At 38.9% G+C, this 24,564-nt stretch overlaps 1 protein-coding gene across 46 annotated transcripts in view; it reads right to left on the reverse strand.

Annotated features, from left to right (window-relative positions):
- Positions 1–21,657, reverse strand: part of SLMAP (sarcolemma associated protein) — a 159,551-nt gene extending 137,894 nt beyond the window's left edge. For 24 of the 46 annotated variants that reach the window (XM_070493228.1, XM_070493230.1, XM_070493239.1 and 21 more), the window contains exons 1-3: positions 21,557–21,655; positions 20,444–21,349; positions 20,047–20,269 (exon numbers count right to left, since the gene is read on the reverse strand). In XM_070493228.1, coding sequence (XP_070349329.1) covers positions 20,047–20,244 — 198 coding nt within the window. In that variant the 5' untranslated portion in view covers positions 20,245–20,269; positions 20,444–21,349; positions 21,557–21,655. Of the gene's footprint in view, positions 1–20,046; positions 20,270–20,443; positions 21,350–21,556 lie in introns of all 46 variants that reach the window. The other 22 variants (XM_070493246.1, XM_070493247.1, XM_070493229.1 and 19 more) reach the window with 1 other exon arrangement.
- Positions 21,658–24,564: the final 2,907 nt, after the last annotated feature.

Below are 24,564 nucleotides of genomic sequence, written 5' to 3' on the forward strand. Positions count from 1 at the left end.
AACTAGTATAAATTTATACTATTAACCTCCATTTCAACTTCTGGAGATTTTGATTATACAGTAATTTTTATCATGCTTATAAAATGTGTCTTAAAATGACAAGCTTTAAAAAGGAAAAAAGAACACTTCGGCCATCTAAACACTAAATTTTCCTATGTTTTATTTTAAGTTAAATGATGTCAGAATGCTCAAAGTCACAGTACCAAGGCACTTTTTAAATTATAAAACAGTTTAAATATAAGGTTGTATTATTAACAAAAAGCCTTCTCATTAAAAGGAAAGTTCTGCGTATATAAGCACAGCATCCAAAAGAGGCAGAAGGTAATCAAAAAAGAACTGAAATAACACTAGAAGGGGAGACTCTGGAATGATTTTGGAAATTTAAATGAAAAAGTCCTCTTTGAACATAAGTCCTTATTAATGGTATAGTATTCCCAAAATTTCTCTATTTCAAGAGGTTGTAAGACCAAATCTCCTGAAAATGGGAATATCTTATAGGCAACAAATAAATAAATTTAAGTCTCAAAATAAAAGGACATAAATCTGAGTCTACCTGAAAGAGCCATGCTAAACACATATTCTTTTTAAATTAACAAACTAATGTTTATTTATTTAGAATTGGTTGAATAGTCACATGGTTCCAAAAGAACTAAAAAGGTATATATAGGGAAAAGTCTTCCTGCCATCCTTATATCAACCTAGTCTCCACCCCTACCCTACTCCCAGGTAACCATGGTTACTAATTCCTTACATATCCTTCCAGATTTCTTTATGCATAAACAAATAAATAACAAATATAGATTCTTATTTTTCCCTCATTTGCACAAAAGGTAGATTACTATATAAACTATGCTGTATAACTTTTTGTTGTGTTGTTTTGTTGCCTGGCAATATATAACCACTTAAACCTTTTCAATGAAGCAGAATCTCAAAAAGAAACCCCCTTTACTTTATAACTCATTTTATAATCCCCTTATGATCATCCAACAAAGACATATAATATAGCTGCAATTAAAAAATCTTTGGAGTTTAAAAAATCTTATCTGATATTTTTATTATAAAGAATTTATTGAAATATGGAATACCTACACAGTATACAAATCAAAAGTGTACAGCTTGATGAGTCACCACTAAGTGAACACACCACCGTAACTACCACCCAGGTCAAGACACAAAAAACTAACACATCATCTATCTGACTTTTTAGTATTTATGGTCTACTAGTATCTAGGAAAGATGTTATAGAAAATTGACAGTGTTGACTTCCTAAACTTCCACTTAGGATACAGTTTAGGGAATTATGTTTCTTACATTCCATTTCAGATGGCTTGACCTTTCTTATTTTTCTTTTAAATTTTTAACTAAATAGTTCATACATACAAAAGTAAACATGAACGCAGAAATAAGAACTAAAGAATTATAAAACAAACATCCATGTACCTAGCACTCAGCTTAAGAAGCCCCCCTGCCCCTCCCATCAGGGCAAGCAGTTGGCTTAATGATTAAGAGTGCTGACTCTGGAGCGAGACTGCCTGAGTATGATTACAAGCTTTACACTTATTAGCTGTGAGATTTGGGGAAGTTAAAGTTTCTGCACCCTTATTTATAAGCTCCTTTGTTTATAAATGAGAATACTAATAGTGCCTGCTTCCCAGCAGGTACTCAATTTAATTATGACAATTAAAGCAGGTATTCACTTAACTATGAGAATTAAATAAGTAAATATTGGTAAAGTATTTAAAACATTTTCCAGGGGCCGGCCCCATGGCATAATGGTTGAGTTCAGTGCACTCTGGTTCAGCAGATAGGGGTTCGTAGGTTCAGATCCCAGGCGTGGACCTATACCACCCATTAGCCACGCTAAAGTGGCAACCCACATACAAAATAGAGGAAGACTGGCACGGATGTTAGCTCAGGGCTAACCTTACTCAAGCAAGAAAAGAGGAAGACTGGTAACAGATGTTAGCTCAGAGTGAATCTTCCTCAGCAAAAATAAATAAATAAACAAAATACTTCCTAGCATATATTATGTAAAATTTAGCTATTTTTGTATTCACTCTCTGCCTCCTTCACAAAGAAATATGTTTTCCATTCTATTACTATATATGTAGCATAAACAGATATATGAACAAGTATTGTGATTTTTAAATTTTATATTAACTAGTATCATGGTCTAAGTTTTCCTTCGCAATTTGCTTTTTTCATTCAACATTTCTGAGATTCATCTACAGTGATATATACAGTCATTGTTCACTCCTGTGCAGTATTCTAAGGTGTAAATTAACATAAGTGTTTACATATTAATGTCAATGGACATCTGGATTATTTCCCGTTTTTTGCTATTATGAAAAATGCTACTACAAACATGTTTGAACACGTCTACTGATGGAGTTATAACAAAGTATTTCTAGAGTATATACCCAGGTGAAGAACTGCTGAGCCATTAGGTATACACAAATTTAGCATTATAACAATGTCGAATTGTTTATCAAAATGATTATATTATAGCATTATATGCCTTTATTAGAAAAGAAGAGAGGTCTTAAATCAACGATCTAAGCTTCCAATTTAAGAAACCAGAAAACAGAAAAGGAAATTAAACCCAAAATAGGGAGAAAGAAGGATATAATAAAGATAAGAACAGAAATCCATGAAGCAGAAAACAGAAAAATAAGAGAAAATTCTACTAAAAATAACTGATTCTTTAAGAAGATCAATAAAGTTGATAAACTTCTACCAATGTGATAAAAAAAAAGGGAAAAGATACAAATTACCAATGTTAGGAATAAGAGAGATGACATCACTAAAGATTCTATAGATATTAAAGGGGCAAGAAAATAATGTTATGATTAATTTTATGCCAATAAATTCAACAACTTGGATAAAATAGACAAATTTCTTGAAAGACACAAAGTACCAAAGTTAAAGAAGAAATAGATAACCTGAAAAGCCCTATATCTATCAAAGAAATTGAATTCATAGTTTAAAACTTTCCACAAAAATACAAAAACAAAATAAAACACAAACAGATCCAGATGCCTTCATTGGTGAATTCTAACAAGTATTTAGAGACTAATCCTTTGTAAACAGAGATGCAAAATTCCTAAATAAAATAGAAGCAAATCAAATCCAGGAATGTATAAAAGGATAATACAGTACAAACAAATGGAGTTTATCCCAGGAATACAAAGGTAGTTTCACATTCAAAAATCACTGTAACTCAGCATATCAACAACAGTGCTGGAGATTTTCTATTACTCTACAGTGTCACCCACATCTGGTATTATCCAACTTTTTAAATGGGTATAAATGGTATCTCAAGGTTTAAGTTTACAGTTCCCTAGATACACTGAACACCTTGTGTTTGTTTATTGGCCATTCTTATTTCTTCTTCTGTGAAATTCTTACTTGTGTCTTTTGACTATTTTTTCTGTTGGGTTGAATTTTTTAATTTTTAATTTGGACAAGTCCAGTCTCTATTCTGGATAGTAATCCTTCGTAAGTGATACGTATTACAAATATTTTCCCCTAGTTTTTTTATTCTTCATTTTTTTCACTCTATTTTAATGAAAGAAATTAATTTTAATGTATTCGAATTTATCAATCTTTCACTTCAATGTGTGCTTTTTGTTAATTACTTATAATATCCTTCCCTATCCCACAGTCTTAAAGACATTCTCTATTTTCTTTTAAGAGGCTAAAAAAAAAAAGACATTTCTTAAGTTAGTACTTCTATCATTTCTTTGGAGAAAGGTAATGAATTGGTGATAATTTTCTTAACTACACACTAAGTACTAGGCACTGTACCTATGCTGCAGGGCTACAAGGCAGTGTAGGCTATTACAGTTGCCTTTAAGAAGATTATAAACGAATTAGGGCCATAATAATTAAAGAGCTAAGAATAATATATAATAAAGGGTTAAGTTTTGTGATAGACTTGATCAAAGTTCAAAGTATTAGGAGAAAGGATAAATTAGTGATAACTGGGGCTATCAGTAAAATTTCATGAAGAAAGCATTAAACCTTCACTTAATAATTCTGATTCAGAATAACAACAAAATCCAAAATTTATCCAAAACACAACCATATGTTTTAAAACCAGCAAATAAAAACCACAAAGTCTGAATTAATGCAAAACCTCCTTGTAACAGCAACAGAAAATGGAAAATAGAATAAAATTAACAATGTAAAACATACATAAACATTATATAAATTTTTATTTTGTATGGCTGCATTGCTTAGGGCCATATATAATTCAGATTTACCCAGCCCAACTCTGCAGACAACCAGGAAATTCAAAATCCAAAAGTAAAACAAAAAGTTGACACTGGTGCAACCAGCATATGAAAAATAACTAAATAACAGTTATTAATAAAAATAACTGAGGGCCGGCCCAGTGGTGCAGCAGTTAAGTGTGCACATTCCACTTCGGTGAACCACGGTTCACCAGTTTGGATCCCGGCTGCGGACATGACACTGCTTGGCAAGCCATGCTGTGGCTGGAGTCCTACATATAAAGTAGAGGAAGATAGGCACGGATGTTAGCTCAGGGCCAGTCTCCCTCAGCAAAAAGAGGAAGATTGGCAGCAGATGTTAGCTCAGGGCTAATCTTCCTCAAAAAAAAAAAAATTTTTTAATTTAAAAATTTAAAAAAAATAAAAATAACTGAAACCAGAAAAAAAAATAGTTGACAGGTTAAGTGAGTTGGATAACAGAATTAACTGGTACTATCAGAGTATTACGTAGTCATAAAAGTGGAGCTATGACATTGAGTCCAGAAAAGAGAAAGAGTATCCTCTTCTAGCAAGTCTTTTTTGTGTATGTGTAAGGAAGATTGGCCCTGAGCTAACATCTGTTGCCAATCTTCCTCTTATTGCTTGAGGAAGACTGTCCCCGAGATAACATCTGTGCCAATCTTCCTGTATTTTTTGTATGTGAGACACCGCCACAGCACGGCTTGATGAGCGATGTGTAGGTCTGCACCCGAGATCTGAACCTGCGAACCCCAGGCCACCAAAGTAGAGCATGTGAACTTAACCACTATGCCACTGGACCAGCCCCACAGCAAGTCTTTTTTAAAGTGATTGAACATAAAAATTTTAAGTTTTTTTCTCCAGCTCCAACATGTAGATACCAACACTCCCAATATTTTGTTTTGGGGAATAATACTTGGGCAGCAAGACTTACATATCAGAATTAAATACTTTATATGAAATACAGAAGATAATAGTCAATCAGCAGGCCTACAACAAAGCAGTCATTTCAGAAAGTAATTCTCTATTACAGTCTGTAATTTACTAGTACACTTAAGCTTCCATATCACTATGATGACAAAGCAGTAAAAATAAAGATTAGTAAAAGTAGGAAGCAACAACTAATTTTTTTAACACAACCACCTAATATTTGAAAGTGCTTTTTAATCACTTTCTCACACATTACTCAAATAGTTTACCTATTGTTATATTAATTTTCAAAACAGCTGCAGCTAAAACAAAGAATAAAATTTTGATAAAATTCTCAAATCAGGGGCCGGCCCCGTGGTTGAGTAGTTAAGTTCGCGCGTTCCACTTCGATGGCCCAGGGTTTCACCTGTTTGGATCCTGGGCGCGGATATGGCACCGCCCATCAAGCCACACTCCACATTCCACATAAAACAGAGGAAGACTGGCACAGATTTTAGCTCACTGACAATCTTCCTCAAGCAAAAAGAGGAGGATGGGCAACAGATGTTAGCTCAGGGCCAATCGTCCTCATACACACACAAAAATTCTGATGTAGGTTCTATCATTTACCACCTGCCTCTGACATGGACATTCACATATGATATTTTCTTCATCCTTATCCTTGTAACTTCTTCTTCTTCGTTTTTTTTTTTTGCAAGGAAGATTGTCCCTGAGCTAACATCTGTGCCAATCCTTCTGTATTTTGTATATGGAATGCTGCCACAGCATGGCTTCACAAGCAGGGTGTAGGTCCGCACCCAGGATCCAAACCCTCGAACTCCAGGCTGTCAAAGTAGAGAGTGCAAACTCAACCACTACTCCACCAGGCCGGCCCCCACATTTTTCATTCAAAGTATTAAATCTATACTTCTGGCAATATCAGAAACGGTATTTAAATTAGTTTATTCCAGAATTAAAAATGACTGACCAAAAAAAATACACCTTAAAAGGATGCACACAAGCACAATCTTTTAATATGCCAAGAGAGAAACAATGTTTGTTTTTTTTTTGAGGAAGATTAGCCCTGAGCTAACACGTGCCACCAATCCTCCTCTTTTTGCTGAGGAAGACTGGTCCTGTTCTAACATCCGTGCCCATCTTCCTACTTTATATGTGGGACACCTGCCACAGAATGGCTTGCCAAGCAGTGCCATGTCTGCACCCAGGATCCGAACCGGTGAACTCTGGGCTGCCAAAGTAAAACGTACAAACTTAACTGTTGTGCCACCGGGCCGGCCCCAAAACCATCTTGAAAATAAGAAATCATACTTTGGAAACTTAAAATCTTGTCTACTCACTTTACCTATGAATCCAATTTTCATCACTTTTCAATCACCCTATTATGAATATATCCAGCATATTAAAGCAGATGAGTGTTTCATAACCCACTAGAGAACCTACCAGTTTAGTGATTAGGGTTATCTAGACGGATTAAGGGGAGGCATAGCTTTCCCTAAAGTTGCAAATCCAAGATTCTTACCCCTAAGGTTTGTGCCTTGGTTCCATAAAGGTTCTTGCCCTATTGCCCCATCAACTCTTGTACCTCCAACAGCCTTCCTGAAACAGAACCTGACTCAGGTTCACCTCTATCATTTAAACTATCTGATCAATCCAGTAGTAGGGCTCCTCAACATACAACTGCCTCTTGACTATCCCTCTGGGCTTATGCCTTTTTATGCAGACTTTTATATACCAAGAACACCTGTTATTTTCTACCTGAAATCTTCAGAGTCCAATACAAGTTCCCCTTCCTAGATAAACAAGCCTTCCCTACCTTAATCACATGGAGCTTTAAATTCCACTTAGAACTTCTTTCTTAATTGTTTATGGGGGGTAGCTTTGCCTCCCAGTTAAACTATAAGCTCCTTGAGGACTGAAGTAACACTCAACAGAGCTATGCACCACACAACAACATTTTGGTCAACAATGGACCACATAAACAACAGTGGTCCCATTATACTAGCACCATACAGCATAGGTATGTAGTAGGCTATACCACCTAGGTTCGTGTAAGTACACTCTATGATGTTTGCACAACTACGAAATCACCTGACAATGCATTTCTCAGAATGTATCCCTGTCATTAAGCAACGTATGACTGTCCCTTCATTATGCCCCATGTTGCCTAATACAGCATATACACTCTTTTCCATGTTTCCTGATTGACTAGATTCTCATCATATAACTTACTCAACTCTTAATTGCCTTCAAGTAAGGTAGGCTAAGTATGCTACCAATTTTTATCGCTTCTAACAGGAAAACTATACAAAGTTGGTACTAGTGACAAATGGATATTAATTATAAGACTATTTGAACTGTTTTTATTCACAACACTTCTGACACCAAATTCGTGGTGTCTTTTCCAATACTACTTCTCTGACTCTCCGACAAAAGCTGGGTGTCCTACAATTCAATTCAATTTTGACATTATCTACCTGGAGTTAATGTCAGATTCCACAAGTTAAGGGCTCAGTCCCACAAGACTGCTCCCACTTCAGATGGCAGTCAAAAGCCCCAGGTTAATACTTCCAACCAATTGGCTATAAATTCAAGGGGTTCCTAATTTGCACCTCAGGTTCAATAATTCCCTAAAATGACTCACAGAACTCAGGAAAGTGCTTTACTTACTATTACCGGTTTATTATAAAGGATACAACTCAGGAAGAGCCAAATGGAAGAGATGCATAGGGAGAGGTACAGGGGAAGGGGCTCAGAGCTTCCATGGCCCCTCCGGGTGAGCCACCCTCCCAGTACCTTGAGGTGTACACCAATCTTAAAAGCTCCCCGAATACCAATGTTCAAGAGTTTTTATAGAGCTCTAGCTTCAGTCGGCCGTTCAAGAGTTTTTATAGAGCTCTAGCTTCAGTCGGCCCTCGTCCCTTTGCTGGCGATTGGGAGATGGGGCTGAAAGTTCCAACTCTCCAATCACTGGGTCTTTTTGGTGATCAGCCCCATCCTGAAGCTACCTAGGAGGCCCCAAGGCACCAATCATATTATTAGCATACAAAAGACACTCTTATCACTCTGCAGATTCCAAGAGTTTTAGGAATTGTGTGCCAGGAACCTGACACAAAAACCAAATATTTATTTTTTACTGTATCACACTATTTCTTCAAACACACTCAAAAAAATTTCAAGATATCAAAGAATTTACTTAGTTTAGGAAACTGATACTAAAAGGAGAAAACTTTTTTAACAATGAAAAAGTACGCTTCTGGAAAATAAGCATACAGGTCTTACTTACCATGCAAACGCACGAACTGAAACAATAAAGAAAAATTATAATAGGTCCAAGTTATTGAGTACTCATTCGGTGCCAGGCATTCTGCTAACCACTTTACATAAATTTTCATTAAATTTCTACAACAAGCCCATGAGATGAATCCCAATATTAGCCTCCTTTTACAGATGAAGAAAACTGAGGCACAGAGACTCCCCAAGGTCACACATCTGGCAAGCAGTGGAGCCAGGATCCCGACGCAGGTTGACCAACTCTGGAACCTTTAACCTTTAGCCACGCTGCCTCCCCTCGGCCCGCTGCCAGCAATGCTCAATCCAAAGATTTGACAGCAGCTCTATTGTCCCCTGCCCAATTCTGCTGGGTTTAATAACTTTTGGGTTTGCATTTCCCAGAATACATCATTCTCTTTCAAGCTTTTCTGCCTTAAACACACACTGTTCCCTTGGGCTGGAATGCTCTGCTCTTTTTTATCCAGCTAGCAAAGCGCCACTCATTCTTCAAACAGCAGCCTAAAAACAACTTCCTCTGTGAAGCCCTCTTCATTCCTTCCACATTGTCTGACCCTAATCCTGGGGGAAGGAATACACCACTCCTGTAGCTCCCTGGAAACAATGATGCAGAGATACTTCTATTGTTGGACTTACTTGTATTATAATTCTATTTTTCAGTACTACCTACTGGCGAGTACACTACACTGCAAGCATGAGGCACTCAGATACTTGTTAAAGAGCATGGTCCCAGTTCAAATTCAACTATAATTTAAATGAGTACTTTCTTCTATTCAAGACAACATCATTGCCCGTGGCCAAGTGGTTAAGTTCGCGTGCTCTGCTTTGGCAACCCAGGGTTTCACCGGTTCGGATCCTGGGTGCAGACATGGCACCGCTCATCAGGCCACACTGAGGCGGCGTCCCACATGCCACAACTAGAGCGACCCACAACTAAAAATATACAACTATGTACCGGGGGGCTTTGGGGAGAAAAAGGAAAAATAAAATCTTAAAAAAAAAACAAAGACAGCCTCATTCATTCCAACAATATTTTACCACCCTCTGTGGGCCTGCATACTCGGAAGATTCACTGGTGAGTAAAATTACCATCTTAAGTTTCCCAGGTTCAGACTGGGACTTTTAAACCATATCTTTCCAACCATTTCTCAACTGCTATGTTAAGACTTTGGCACTACAACTTTTCAATAATACCAAAACTGTGCCTATTAACAAATATTTCAAAATTGGAAACACTCCATCTATTAAATTTGTTAAAAGTCTAACCAAGAGTAAGACATTTAGGCTAAGGAAGTAAGGATAAAAATTAAACTACACAGTACTTTAAAAGCTGTTCTGCTAATCCTACCCACATCTGAACACTCAGTCTACACTCTTTCACTTCCTACACCCTAATGTGCTTTCACTAAGCTATTACTCCATCTAACATGCCTCTTTTTATAAGAGGTTTTTTGAGATATAATTCACATACTATGTAATTTGCCAATTTAAAGTGTACAATTCAAAGTTGTTCGACCGTCACCACAATCAACTTTATAACATTTTTATCACCCCCAAAACAAACCCATACCCATTTAGCAGTCACTCCCTGTATTAGTCAGGGTTTTTCAGAGAAACAGAATCAATAGGATGGGTAAATATACAGAGAGAGAGTTTTATTTTAAGGAATTGGTTCATGTGACTGTAGGGACTGTCAAGTCTAAAATCTGCAGGGCAGGCCACCAAGCAAGAGACACAAGGAAGAGCGGCTGCTGCAGTCTTGAGTAGGATGGCTCTCTGAAGGCAGAATTCCTTCCCAGGGGAACCTCAGTCTTTTCTCTTAAGATCTTCAACCAACTGGAGAAGGCCCACTCACATTCTGGAGGGTAATCTACTTTACTCAAAGTCTACTGATTTAAACATTAACCACTTTTTAAAAATACCTTCACACCAACATCTAGACTGGTATTTGACCAAAAACTGGATACCATGGCTTAGCCAAGTTGACATAAAATTAACCATCACACTACCTGTTACTCCCAGCCCCTGGCAACCACTAATCTACTTTCTCTCTATGGATTTGCCTATCCTACACATTTCATATAAACAGAGTTATACAGTATGTGGCCTTTTATGTCTGGCTTCTTTCATTTAGCATAGTGTGTTCAAGGTTCATCCATGTTGTAGCATGTATCAGTATTTCATTCCTTTTTATTGACGAATAATATTCTATGTTATACTACATTTTATTTATTCATTCATCAGTTGATGGACACTTGGATTCTTTCTACTTTTTTTTTACTATTATGAATAATGATGCTATGAAGATTCATACAAGTTTTTGTGTGGACATATATTTTCATTTTTCTTGGGTATACACCTAGGAGTAGAATTGCTGGGTTATAAGGTAACTCTATAACATTGCTTTTTACTATGCAATTTTTTGAAAAAATTCAAAACTATAAATTTTGTTTATTCTACAAGTATAACTACCATAGCTATACTGGTAACACACAGCATGATCTTATTTTCTGTCCCCGGATTTTTGAAATGGAAAGAAATTTATGACTAGCATCAAATAATATAGTTGGTATTTCTACAGTTAAACAGTTAAAAAAACAAACATAGTCATTTTTTCTAAATCAGATTTACTTATGAGGGTTATATATACATTCCGTTTAAAACACAATCTCTAAACATATTAAACTTAGAAATTATCCAATAAAAGAAAAAAGAACCTTTTTTAGTATATTATAGTATCTGAACAGTGATACTCCAATATCCTTACACGTAAAAAGTTGTTTTTATTCAACCTGTAAAATGTTAAGTGATGAATAAATACTGCTTGAGGAACTGATCTTCAGTTAAAACCCTAAACTGATGTTCAACATTACCAATCATCAGGGAAATGCAAATCAAAACTACAATGAGAATATCACCTTACACCCTTTAGAACAGCTAGAATCACCAAGACAAAAAATAACAAATGTTGGAGAGGACGTGGAGAAAAGGGAATCCACATATACTGCTGGTGGGAATGCAAACTGGTATAGTCACCACGGAAAATAGTATGGAGATTTCTTGAAAAATTAAAAATAGAAATACCATATGACCCAGCTATTCTACTACTGGATATTTACCCAAAGAACTTGAAATCAACAATTCAAGGGGCCCCCGTGGCCGAGTGGTTAAGTTCACGCACTCCACTGCAGTGGCCCAGGGTTTCACGGGTTTGAATTGGGGGGACACAGACATGGCACTGCTTGTAAGGCCATGTTGAGGTGGCATCCCAAATGCCACAACTAGAAGGACTTGCAACTAAGATATACAACTATGTACCAGGGGGATTTGGGGAGATAAAGCAGAAAAAAGAAAAAATTCAAAGAGTCTTATGCACCCCTATGTTCACTGCAGCATTATTCACAATAGCCAAGATGTGGAAGCAACCCAAGTGTCCATCGACTGATAACAGACAAAGAAGATATGGCATATTTATGAAATGGAGTACTACTCAGGCACAAAAAAAACCAAAATCATGCCATCTGCAATAAAATGGATGGAACCTGAGGGTATTATGTCAAGCGAGATAAGTCAGACAAAGAAAGACAAACACCGTATTTCACTCATATGTGGAAGATAAACAAATACATGGACAAAGAGAACAAATCAGTGGTTACCAGAGGGGAAGGGGGATAGGTCAGTGGGCATAATGGGTAAAAGGGCACATATACATGCTAACGGACAAATAATAATGTACAACTGAAATTTCACAATGTTATAAACTATTATGACTTCAATTAAAAAAATGCAAAAAAACTCTAAACTGATTTACAGCCAAAATATCTAAGAGTTAATAGATAAGAAAGTTTTTTTTTCAGTGTATTTTGTGTGTGTGTGTGTGAGGAAGACTGGCCCTGAGCTAACATCTGTTGCCAATCTCCCTCTTTTTGCTTGAGGAAGACTGTCGTGGAGCTAACATCTGTGCCAATCTTCCTCCATTTTTTACATGGGATGCCACTACAGCATGGCTTGATGAGTAGCGCGAGGTCTGCACCCAGGATCCAAACTCATGAACCTCAGGCCGCTGCAGCAGAGCAGGTGAACTTAACTACTCTACCACTAGGCTGGCCCCATGTATTTTTTTCTTTTGATTATTGCTAACAGTGTGGTGATGAGATTAATAACGACTAAGAGTTCTTAGGTAGCAAGCAATAGAGTATTCAAGAGTGTGCATTCTGCAGTCAGATGACTGGGGTTTGAATCCTGACTCCACCACTATCTGTGTCACCCTAAACAAATCATTTTCACCTCTCTGAACCTCAGCTTTCTCATCTGTAAACTCAGAATAATAATACTACCTACTTCAAAAGTTTGTTGTGAGGATTAAATGAGATTATGCACATAAAATCCTGAGCATACTACCTGGTAAGTGCTCAATAAATGGTAACTATTAATTTTACAGCAGTTTGGATGCTGGTCAGAACTTAGAGGATATTAACACATTCCAGATAAGCTTACTACAATTCACTTGATGTCATCAGCTAAAAAAGCACATTTTAAATTAAGATCCAATAGCTTATGGAAAAAAGTAAAAACAAAAAACTATGTCTCTTTGTCTACATACCCAAGAAGGTTAACGGACAGAAAAAGTCCAGAAAATTACATACCAAACTAATAACAGTTACTTCTGGAATGGGGAAGAGGATGGGAGGTGCCCATGTGAAGGAGGACATGTATATACTCTATATATTTCCCTACTGCTTGAATTTTTATGAGAATCTATTCCTATTATTTGTATAAGGAAAAAACAAGAAAAGAAATAACAGCTTGAAAGTCCATACTGCAAACTCATTTCTACTTGGCTCAGCTAGAACAAGTCAGTAGTTATAAATGCAGATAAAATTATAAGCCTGAAAGTACTGATAAACATTAAGACAAATAAATAAGAAAACATAGTTTCGTATGCCTTTAAACTAAAATCCAACCCAAACTGTATATCTGACAAAGGTTACAGCACTAATCACCAAAAACTTTGAGGTTTTCAAGTGCCTATTTAAACTTTACTTTTTTTCTCTACATCTATTAGCTAGTCTCTTTAAAGGATAAAAAATTTACATAGCAAACAAGTTTTTCCAAGGCTGTTTCATTTATTTGCATAAACACCCAAATCCAAATCAGTTGCCTGAATACAAGCCTAAGAAAAAATATATTTATTGCTAGAAGTAGTAGAGGTATGTCTAAAAAATGCTAGCTGACTCAGAAATAATTAACTCAAGTTCTCTCGGTCTTTGAAAGTCTGTCATACGACAAGCATTTTAGTTATGCATCCAGAAAACAACAGCTTAGATTACCTTTCAAGAGAGCAAAAGACAGATTTTCATTACAATAATTGTTCAGTCCATAATCAGATAGTTCAGAATAAATGTCTAGCAGTTGGCTTTTATTTCAGGGGGTGAAAATCTAGATTCTGTTTCTAACTCGCATAGGTACTAATAGATGACCTTGCACAAATAACCTCTAAACATCAAACTCTTTTTGGATAAAAGCAGCCTGTACCTGCTCTACCTACCTCCTAGGAGTGTTATATAGATCAAGGGAAATAAGAAAGTACTCTGAATATTATAAACTCTTAAAACAGAAGTATTACTTTGCATGAGAATGGATACATATGTAATAGCTCAAAATTAATACCACCAACCACAAAATTATCTATGATGCCAAAACACTCAGCAAAGTGTCTTGCACACTGTAGACTCTCAATAAGTAATGATTTATACAAACACTACCTATTGGTAATTAAGTCCAAGATTCCAAATTGAGAACTAACTCAAATGACCTTCTACCTTTTGACCCTCCTCAGGTTAGCAGAAATACAGACTGCTCCATTGTTCACATTTCACGCATTCAAACATTTATGTAGTTCTTGTTCTCAAGAGCTCACATCTGGCAGGGCAATAGTACACTTGAATCATAGTTATTTCGTTGTCTGTGTCCCATAATGAAATTATATACAAAGTTCTACGGCAGTATAGAGGAAGAAGCAATTAATTCTTCAATTAGTAGGAGTCAGGGAAGGTTTCGCTTTGGAACTGGGCCTCAAGAGATGAAAGGGAAAGGTCATTCTGGAAGACAAACAGCAAAAAAGGCACTTGTTCTAGGAACAGCAAGCACTGTCACACAGCTACTGCACAAAGTTTGGGGCAAAGGAAAAAAGGAGCAATAGAAGACGGAGCTGGAAAAAAAACGAAATGACAGATTTTGAAGGAGTTTGTATATCGTGCGAAAAATTAATGGTGCAAGAACCAAGATTTTTGAGCAGAGGTATGAACTGTTCATTTACCTGTAGTGGCAGTGAGAGAAGCATGGGCAGGATAGAGTCCTTAGAATACTTCCGCAGCTAACAAATGCCATCATTTTTCTTGATTCAAGTAACTGATACACAGAAAGAACTTATCTCACAATCTTTTCACTTAAAACTCTAAATGACAGACACCTCTTCTCTATTTATCAAAGAAAATAGATAATAAGCTCTAACATAAACACCACTTGAGAAGACCAAATAAGAGCCTGAAAAGGTAAAGAGTAAATTTAATCTAAGGAGTAAAGTAAAATAACTAAGTAGGAAAAAAATGTTTTAATTGCATACAACATCCATATTTTTAACGATTTGAAATAATAGATAAAATATTTCATTAATGTTCCACTACCGTGAAAAGTAACACAGAAGGAAATGAGTGCATTTTGGATATACAACCTGGCCTTCTAAACATGTTTACATGAATGTGACTTAAACATAACATGTGCCAAATACATGACTTTCTCACAGAAACCAGCACCTCTTAATGACCTTTTTACTTGTCAATAAAAAAATTAGGTAAACAAATAAACAAAATCAATGAATGTATGATCTGTCATTCTCCCAAAAGGTGAGGCCAGGATCTTTGCTGTCATGTTTAGATACGGGGAGGAAGAAGGAAGAAACTATCTTGGTTGTCAAATTCTGGAGATTCTTCCTTCGCAATGACTTCCTTGCAATGTTCTTGGAATGTGCTGTATCATTCCTGCTTCTATGCCTTTACTTGAGCAATTCTTCCCACCCAAAACTCCTTCTCCTGAATGACTCTATCTACATTCTGCCCTATTTAAAAAGACCTAAGGTGTAGTTCAAATTGCATCTCATCCATGAAACTGTCTCATCCATGACACCTTCCCTAAAATATCCAGTCCATACAGAACCTCTCTCTTTGCTGAAGTCCTAATAGACAAGTTAACATACTTGTCTTCTTTCACTTTCTGGCACTTAATCATTTTCATTCCTACTGCAAACCTGGTCTACGCCCTTACAAAATGACATCATATCTAAACTGATAGAAAGCCTTGCAATAGCAGAGTAGTTAAGAGCTTGGGTTCCAGACTCTAAAGTCAAGAATCAGAATACCTTGGTTCACATCCCAGGTCTACCATTTATTAGCTATATGAACTTGGGCAAGTTAACCTAATTGAATCTGTCTATGCCTTAATTTCCTCATAGGTTAAGGAAAAATAAGCACCCATCTTAAACATTTATTTAAGGAGTAAATAAGTTAACATGTAAAGCATTTAGAACAGGGCATGGTACATAGTGCCACAAGTGTTAGTTCAGCTGTTACCCATTTCCCCTTGCTCCAGGCCTCTCTGCATATTGCTCTATCACCCTTACAGGGTGGTTTTGTTAAGTCAGTGCTCTGCAGAGAACTCTCCCTGGACTTCCATATCCCATGGGTCCATGACCTGAGCTTGGTAATCCAGGCACTCCACAACTCCACACTATCTAGTCAGCTTCAGTTATTCAACATCTGCTTTATACAAAATAAGAAATAGACACATAAGGCATAAATCCTCTCTTCCAGGGTCTGACAGATAATTACAAAAACAAGGCACAAACATAAAAACATGACAGAGAATGGATGTTCACCCATAGCTACTCTGCAAAAGAACTCTCCAATCCAACACAGTTTCCTCAGTGTTTGGAAGATGCCAAATTCATTCAAAATTATCTGCTTTTGTCTGTTTTATGCCACTCTCAATCCTTTAAAACACACAAACAACTCCAAAAAGCACTGTTACTTAACTTGTATCTATACACCCCCATTTTAAAGTCTAATTCAAACACCATCACTCTCTTGCCATTTAAACTTATATAATCCTATCTCACGTCAATCAACTGCTCTCAAGTTGTAGAGTCACACTCTCTATCCAAAATATAAGCTCCTAGAAAGAAGGAACAACAATTTCTTACTAGTTCTTGTCATTTCCTCTCCCCTCAACACTAGGCCCTCCATTAAAACAGATCATGATAGAAGAGGTGCTCAAAAACATGCATTGAATTTAAGCAAAAAAGCGAAACTGGAAATAGGCAATTACTGCTCCTACTACTAAGTAAACTACAGTGAGACTGGAAATAACACTACCATGTCAAGCACTAGAGTACACCTGTCCACAAAGCCTCAGTCAAATAGGATCATCCAAACCAGAAGGAGGCAGTCAACTCACTCTGCCTTCTATGTAACCACCATATGGCAGATTTGCTTGTTCAGTGGCACCGTAAGGCAACAGAAAGATTAACAACCATTCTATTATCTGCCATCTAATTTAAAGAGCTTGACCTCCAAAAAGGAGTGAAGGACGAAACACAGGGCCAGCATCCAACCAGCACAATATCCAGCTGCTACGTCCCTGAGTAGATGATCTGGGAAAGCTTATTAAATTCCACTTTGTGGCAAATCTGTCACCCTCCAACATGCAGGTTTTAAGTACCATAACACATTCCATGAACTTAGCACTAAAAGGTATTACCTAGATTTCCATGTACTGACATTTTGCAAATTTTCTACAATGAACATGTGTTGATTGAATAATCAGGAAGTTTCAAGTGTTTATTATTTCTTCCAGCTTTTAATGGGCTTCCAATAATGACCAATGCAGAATGCAACAATCACAAAGTGAAAGTCAACCAAAGAGCATACTACCCCAATTTTCCACTTCCCAAGTAAAGTGCCAATTTGGACAAAGTTCTCAACTCTGTATGTTTCAATTTAAAACATTACTTCTACATATGACATCGCATGAAAGAAAAAAATTTCCTATTATCTTCCTAAGACTCCACAGCACTATAACAAATTACAAAGAGCTGTTTCCCTCTTCCCCTCAACCCAAACACCCACCTCCCTAAGTACTGAGCCCTTAATAAGGGCCAAGAACAGGGTGCTAAATGATTTACATAATAATCTCGATTCTCAAAACAATAGCAGGTACCATCACTATCCCCAGAAGAGAAAACTGAGGTTTAAAGATGTCTTTTAAAAAAACTTGCCTGAGGTGATGCTTATAGAAGGAGGGGATTCTTGTGTTGTACAAAGGAATTTGCTGGGAATATATATTAGGCCTGGGGACTTTTGTTACAAGACAATTATAGCAGAAATTCTCAAACTGGAAATTTCACACAGAGAAAACAATTAATGATATTTGGTCAAACTGTGGGTTTTCCTTGGAACTGTGTACCTCACAATATCTGACACATAATAAATGCTCAATAAAAACCTACTGTCTGTTCAAACCTAAATTTTAAATAATTAATTTCTAAAACAATTTGATCACATGGCAAGATCTGACAGGGCATTTGTTTTAACTAGATTAGGTCGTACGATAATCAATAATTATATCTACACCTAAAGTAATGGCCTCATATCCTGAAGGTGGTTTAGCTTGTAATACAGTTGGAAAACAAAAAGTGAAAAGGGTAAAAATAAGCTGTGTATCCTTTAAAGATAAGTTTTTCTAATAACAAATTCCATTCAAAATTTTAACAAGTCATCTCAATTTAACATACACAATAAACACTCACTACTGACCTATTCTTAATCATCTCAAAATAACCTATTGTGGGGGTTTTAGTACAGCCATGAAAAGCACTGTTCCTGTAATCATTATTTTTCAAATAAGTAAAAGAAAAAAGCTAAGTCTCTTTTGAGTACTGAATGAAAGTAAAGAATGTGCATTTGCAGAGTGTGTACTTTAAGCAAACCTGTTATCTGATTAAGCTGGACCTTAATTGTTGCTCAGGGACAAAAAGAGACAAATACATAAAAGCTGGCTGAGTTAAGACACTAGCAGTTAACTGACGTTTGAATTTAATTTCTGGAAAGATGAGTTCTATGAATATTCCCTTTAAATGATTACGGGTAATCTATGAAGTCTTTCAGGTACCTAAACTTTAGTTTCCAGAGAAAAAAAAAGGATCACCTGGCATTACACAGAAAAATTAACATATTTTCCAGTTCTCATCCCACACACACAGTAGGGTATAGGTATTATGCAAGCACATAGCACTTGGGCAATCTTTTCCTCCTTTCTCTGAAAAATAATTTATTTAATAATTCCTTGATTCAGTAGCAACTGAAGTACTGCCTTCTCTCTTCCTCTTCAGGCTCAGGTTTCTTTCATTTCAAAACACCACTTGACTTAAATTCTTTTTTTAAAAAAGATTTAATTATTTAACTCAGAAAGAGGGAGCAAAAAGTCAGGAGATGAAACCAGAGATATTCTTATTAGTCTTACATAACTCCCTCTAAGTTAGAACTCATTCAGTAGCACAAAGGTGAGCTCTTTAATATATACTCCCAACACATAAAGAGTTTTAAAATTTGAAAAGGTCTGTCTTTATTTTTTTTCTTATATTTTTAAAATACAAGGACCCACATGTATAGTAAATTAGAGTGCCTAAATAAAAATGCTAAAATGGTCACGCTTAAAATGAAGAGCACTAAAATCATCCTATCACATCTAGGTAATGCAATAATTGATAGAACTGGATATAATATCAGAAAATAAATTAATTTCCTAAATATCACCTCTGTAAGTATGCATTAAGAATTTTTAGTAAATGCTGCAGGGAACATCAAAAAGTGATTTTCAAAAGCAATAGGTATATGTTCTCCCAATATGCAAACAAAACTGAAAATGTAAAGTTAACAGTTGTTCATGCTTAATTAAATCGGCTTTGATAACTGCAAATTACTCCTACACGGGTAAATATGTATCAAATCCTTCAAAAACATAAATTCACACAAAGGATTGTCCTTACTAGAAAGGCCCTGATCTGAACTCAACTAAAAGCTATGTGTTAACTACCTCTCACCACTGAGACACTTGAGCCCCAGTGTAACACTGGCCGCGGATTCCCTGCATTGCTTTGAGAACTGCTGCTTGCTTCATCAAGCGCTGAACTGCGAATTCACCTTTCTAAAAAGACTGAAAGCAAGAAGCCAAGTTTCACTATCTAGTTTTCCCAAAGGAATTAGGGTTTGGGATTTCACCGGGAATGACCAGGTTATCAAGATGCCATCGCCCTCCAGAGGCATTTAATTACAATACCTTCTCTGTTTTCCATTCAACCACCTCAACTAAATTTCCACAAGAATCCAACACACAAAAAGTTGATTCCGTGGCCTTGCTGAAAGTCTCCTGCGCGTGCGAACCCTGGGATCCTGAATACGTTACGCAGAAAGAGCAAAGGGAAAGGAAAAGTAAAGACTGTCAGACAGCGTGGGGACATTACCTTGCCCGTCTTGTGATCAAACCAGACGAGAGCATGGTTCCTTGACAGCACTTTGCAATCGAAAGTAGCATTATTCTGCGCTGGTCGACAGCGGGCCACGGAGCGGCCGATTTTAATGGGCTCGTCCAGGTAGACATGACGCTCCTGAAACGGGTGCGAGTTCGGGCGGCAAGTGAAGATGGCCAAGGCTGACGGCATCGAGGACAGACTGGGGGTGTCTCTCCTATCAAGGGACAAAGAGGAGTTCCACCGGATCCGGACTGCCCTTCACAAGCCTCTAACCCTATCCCCCCCAAAATTTTAAATTAAAACAAACTGTGCATGGTCTAAGCATAACCAGCGAACATCAACAACTCTTCACTTGAGTGGGAAGACAAGCCAGCGCAAGCCCCATTACCTCCTTTAAAACCCAGCAGCTCCCTGATCACAAAAAGTCCCCAACTGGCAGCTTTCAGTCCATCCTCTTCCCTGGGAAGAAAAGGCTCAAACATCGGACAGCTTCGGCCAAGAAAACTCCTGGAAGACAGTTTGGGGACTGGAGGTATCCAAGCAGATGAGTCACAAACCAATTCTTGTGTTTTGTTTGGGATCGCGGCCGCCTTTCCCCCTCGGTGGCGGAAATGTTGCAGCACTGCAGCATGAAGGAAGGGTCGGTTCGGGGCGGCCAGCAAGGTCTGTTCGGGCCGAAAGAAGGTGTAGCCGAGCAGCTCTGGGCAGCCACCGCCCGTCCTCGAGGGCCTCGACAGTGGAAAGGCAGAGGCGAGGGGGTCTACACGGCCAGCCGGACAGTCTGCATGGCCCCTGCGGCGCGGAGGCCGCCCGGGAGGTGGCACGGGGTCCCTGGCCCAGCACGAGCCGAGGCGGCGGTGGCCGGGTTCCTGGGCGCGAGGAGCGGGCACCGGCGGAGGCGCGGGCAGAGGCCGAGTCGGGACTCCCCGGCACCTGGCGGGCGTCCCCGCGACCAGGGCGGGGATCCGGCTCCGCAGGCCGGTGCGGACCGAGCGAGGCGCGACCCCGGGGAGGCTCGGGGGTCTCCGCCCGCAGGAAGTTGGTCCCTGGACGCCTGGGCTCCTGGCTGCTGCTCAGCACACCGGCCGCCTCCCTTCAGGGTCGCCCCCGCGAGGGTCGCATCTCAGGGACAGCAGCCGCAGCTCCCGGAGGACGAGGAGGTGGGGGAGGGAGGCCGGCCCGGAGGCTGGGGGAGAGGCCTGGAGGCCCCGGGCTGGGTCCGCCGCAGCCTCCACCACTCGCGGCCGGTGGGACACGCTCAGGCTGTGCCCGACGAGGCAGGAAACTTTCCGACCTGGTGGGGGAAACATCAAAACAAACGGCCGTCAGGCGCCGGTGCCCGCCCGCCTCAGCCCTCATCTCCCTCAACCCGCCCCCCGCCAGTCCCCGCCAGGGGCCACGACCTCGGTCGACCTCTCCGCGGAGGGGCTGCGGGGATTTGGAGTCCGGACGCCACGACGGGTCCAGCCTCCCTCGCCGCCGCGCCGCCGCCTCAGCTTACCTTGCCAGCGCCGGCCGCCATAGTGACTCTGACTGAAACCTACCCGGTGCACCGCCACGGGAACGCGCACCCTTCAAGGGCCCTCCTACCCCCTCTCCCGCGCCGTAGTCCGGGGACGTCACGTGATCGACGCCGCGGAAGCCATGATAGTCGAGGGCAGAAAAGAGGGCAAGGGAATTTTTAACAAGCCTCCGGGCGCCATCTTAGTTAAGGGCCGAAAGCTTCAAACCATGAGGCAACGTTTACCACCATTTTGGTTAATGGCAAGAAAAAATTTGACCTGTTGAAGGTTTTCTGAATAAAACGTACTAACTTCCTACTTTACCATCTTGGTTAGAAATCACCAACGTTTACTAAGTTTTATTCACTATAATTCTCGTTGAAAGTGGCGACGGGCAAAAAGAACAGGGCCATCCAAAGGAGATGTTCATTAGCAGCCATCTTAGCTGTGGGCAACACTGTCCCTCACAGCCGCCTTAGGTGTGAACAACCATATACCCACAAGTCTCAGGATTTGTGAATCTAAGATGAGAAGGTCCATCCTCCTCCTGCTCAAGTGTCCTCTGTGTATCCGAGCTAGAGGAAAACTCTTTCTTAATCCCCGCGTTCCATTTCGAATGACCATTCTGCTCCCTGGTAACTATGGTGTCCCCCAGGGCTCCAAACGCAGATTCTACCCCGGAAAGTGTGACTAAAGAAAGTTTAAATTCACGTTGCTTCTAGAGAGAGATAATCAATTTATAATGAAAAAAAGGGGATATCGCTCCTCACTCATGATATTCAGCTAGATGAGGAGTCATTGGTCGAAGGAAGGAAAGAATGCAAAATCTAAAAGAAAATTTCAAGAAAAGGTGGTGAGAAGGAGTCATTCATTTAGAATCAATGGTGGCTTCATTCTCCACGACCGTGTGACCCTGCTCAAGTTTCTAAACCTTTTCAAGCCTGGTTTTCTCATCTATAACATGGAGATAACACAAGAGAATTGTAAGAACTACAATTATTATTGTGAGGATTCAAGATGATAATCCATGTTGCTCAATAAAGAGTAACTATTGTTCATTTCAATACTTAAAACATAGGCTTTTGTCCCTGTCCTAAACTCTGTGCTGAGCCCCAGGGGTGAATGAAACCTCAATCCCTGCCCTGAGAGGGCTCACCGGGTTGTTGTGGGATAGGATAGGAGGTGACAAACATAGATACAAATAACTTTGATGTAATCGGGGCTAAGATGGAGACAAGCACCGGATGCTAAAGGGGTCAGGGAGGTCCTTGTAGAGGAAGTAACTGAACTGAATCAAGGAGGGTAGGAAAACTAGAATAAATATGGTATTTGCTGAATGGCGTCATAAATTTCCAGGAAGAGGGAATAGCAAGAAAAGGAACAAGGCTGTTTGAAACAGTGGACCAGTGTGCCAGGCACGTCGTAGTGACTCAATAAATATTTGATACCTGAATAGAAATTGCATACTGTTACTCATTATTCCAGGATAAAGTAGGAGTGGCACAAAGTGAATCTGGAGAAAGAATATGCACTAGTTTATGAAGGCTTCATATACTTTTCTAAGATTCTTCACTAATTCAGCAAATATGTGTTGAACAAGTACTCCATCCATGTACTTTATTCTGGAGAAAAATAAGAATATGTTGAAAAGTTTTATTTATTTATAAGAAGAGTTTTCATTTCTGGTAACTTTTAGGCTTATGTGGAATAAAGTAATATAGGTCCCTCTGCAAATCCCTGATGACTTCTGTGCGTGAATTTATAAGTGATTTATGCGCTCTTTCATTCATTCGTTCAATAAATATTTTTGTTGTTCTTTTTTTTTTTGAGGAAGTTTAGTTCTGTGCTAACATCTGCCACCAATCCTCCTCTTTTTGCTGAGGAAGACTGGCCCTGAGCTAACATCGTACCCATCTTCCTCTACTTTATATGTGGGATGCCTGTCACAGCATGGCTTGCTAAGCAGTGCATAGGTCCATACCTGGTATCTGAACTGGTGAACCCAGGCCCCCAAAGCGGAACATGCCAACTTAACCCCCGTGGGACTGGGCCGGCCCCTTGTTCAATAAATGTTTAATTGAATGCCTATTGGGAAACAGATACTTTGAAAGGCCCTGAAAATACAACAATGAAAAAAGACTCCTTCGAGTTGCTCACAATTTAGGTGATGATGCAATAAGATCCCTGCCATAATGAGTATATAAAGAGTAATGGCAGGGGACCCGTGCAGCAGTTAAATTCACATGTTCCGCTCCACTGGCCCAGGGTCGCTGGTTCGAATCCCGGATACAGACCTACGCACTGTTTGTCAAGCCATGCTGTGGCAGGCATCCCACATATAAAATAGAGGAAGATGGGCACAGATGTTAGCTCAGGGCCAATCTTCCTCAAAAGAAAAAAAAAAGAGTAATGGCAGTATGGTGGAGTAGTTTAAACTAAGATTTGAAAAATGAGTAGGAGGAAGGCAGCTAGTCTGGCAGTAGTGGGATAATGAAATTTTAGACCAAGAAAATATCATAAACAAAGACCGAGAAACTTGAGAGAACAGGACTTTAAGGGAATTACAAATAGGTCTGTATTACTGCAGCAGAAGGGGATGTGGGGGTATTCAAGGAGAGGGGCACAAAAGCATGGTTTCAATTGCTGAAGGACTTGTAGGCGATGCAACAGACTTCAGAACATTTCCATCTTTCTCTTACAAAGTCAAAGTAGAACAATGAGAATCAAGGTTTCAGAATCAGACATTGCATCACCATTTACCAGCACTGTGAATGGTAAATTATTTAGTTTCTCTAAGTCTCAATGTCCTCATTTGAAAAAAAGTAGAGAATACCTCATAGAGTCTTGTTAGGGTTAAATAAGACAAAGAGGACAAAGTGCCTACCACGATGCTAGGAAAATAGTAGATATTCAGAGAATGTTAGTTTTTTATTATTCTTACTAACAGAATTCCCCCAGCTTTCCGCATACAGTAAGGAGCGAGTTGTATTATCCCTAATTTGTGTAC

Source organism: Equus asinus, chromosome 21, assembly GCF_041296235.1.
Source record: "Equus asinus isolate D_3611 breed Donkey chromosome 21, EquAss-T2T_v2, whole genome shotgun sequence".
Taxonomy (NCBI): Eukaryota; Metazoa; Chordata; class Mammalia; order Perissodactyla; family Equidae; genus Equus; species Equus asinus.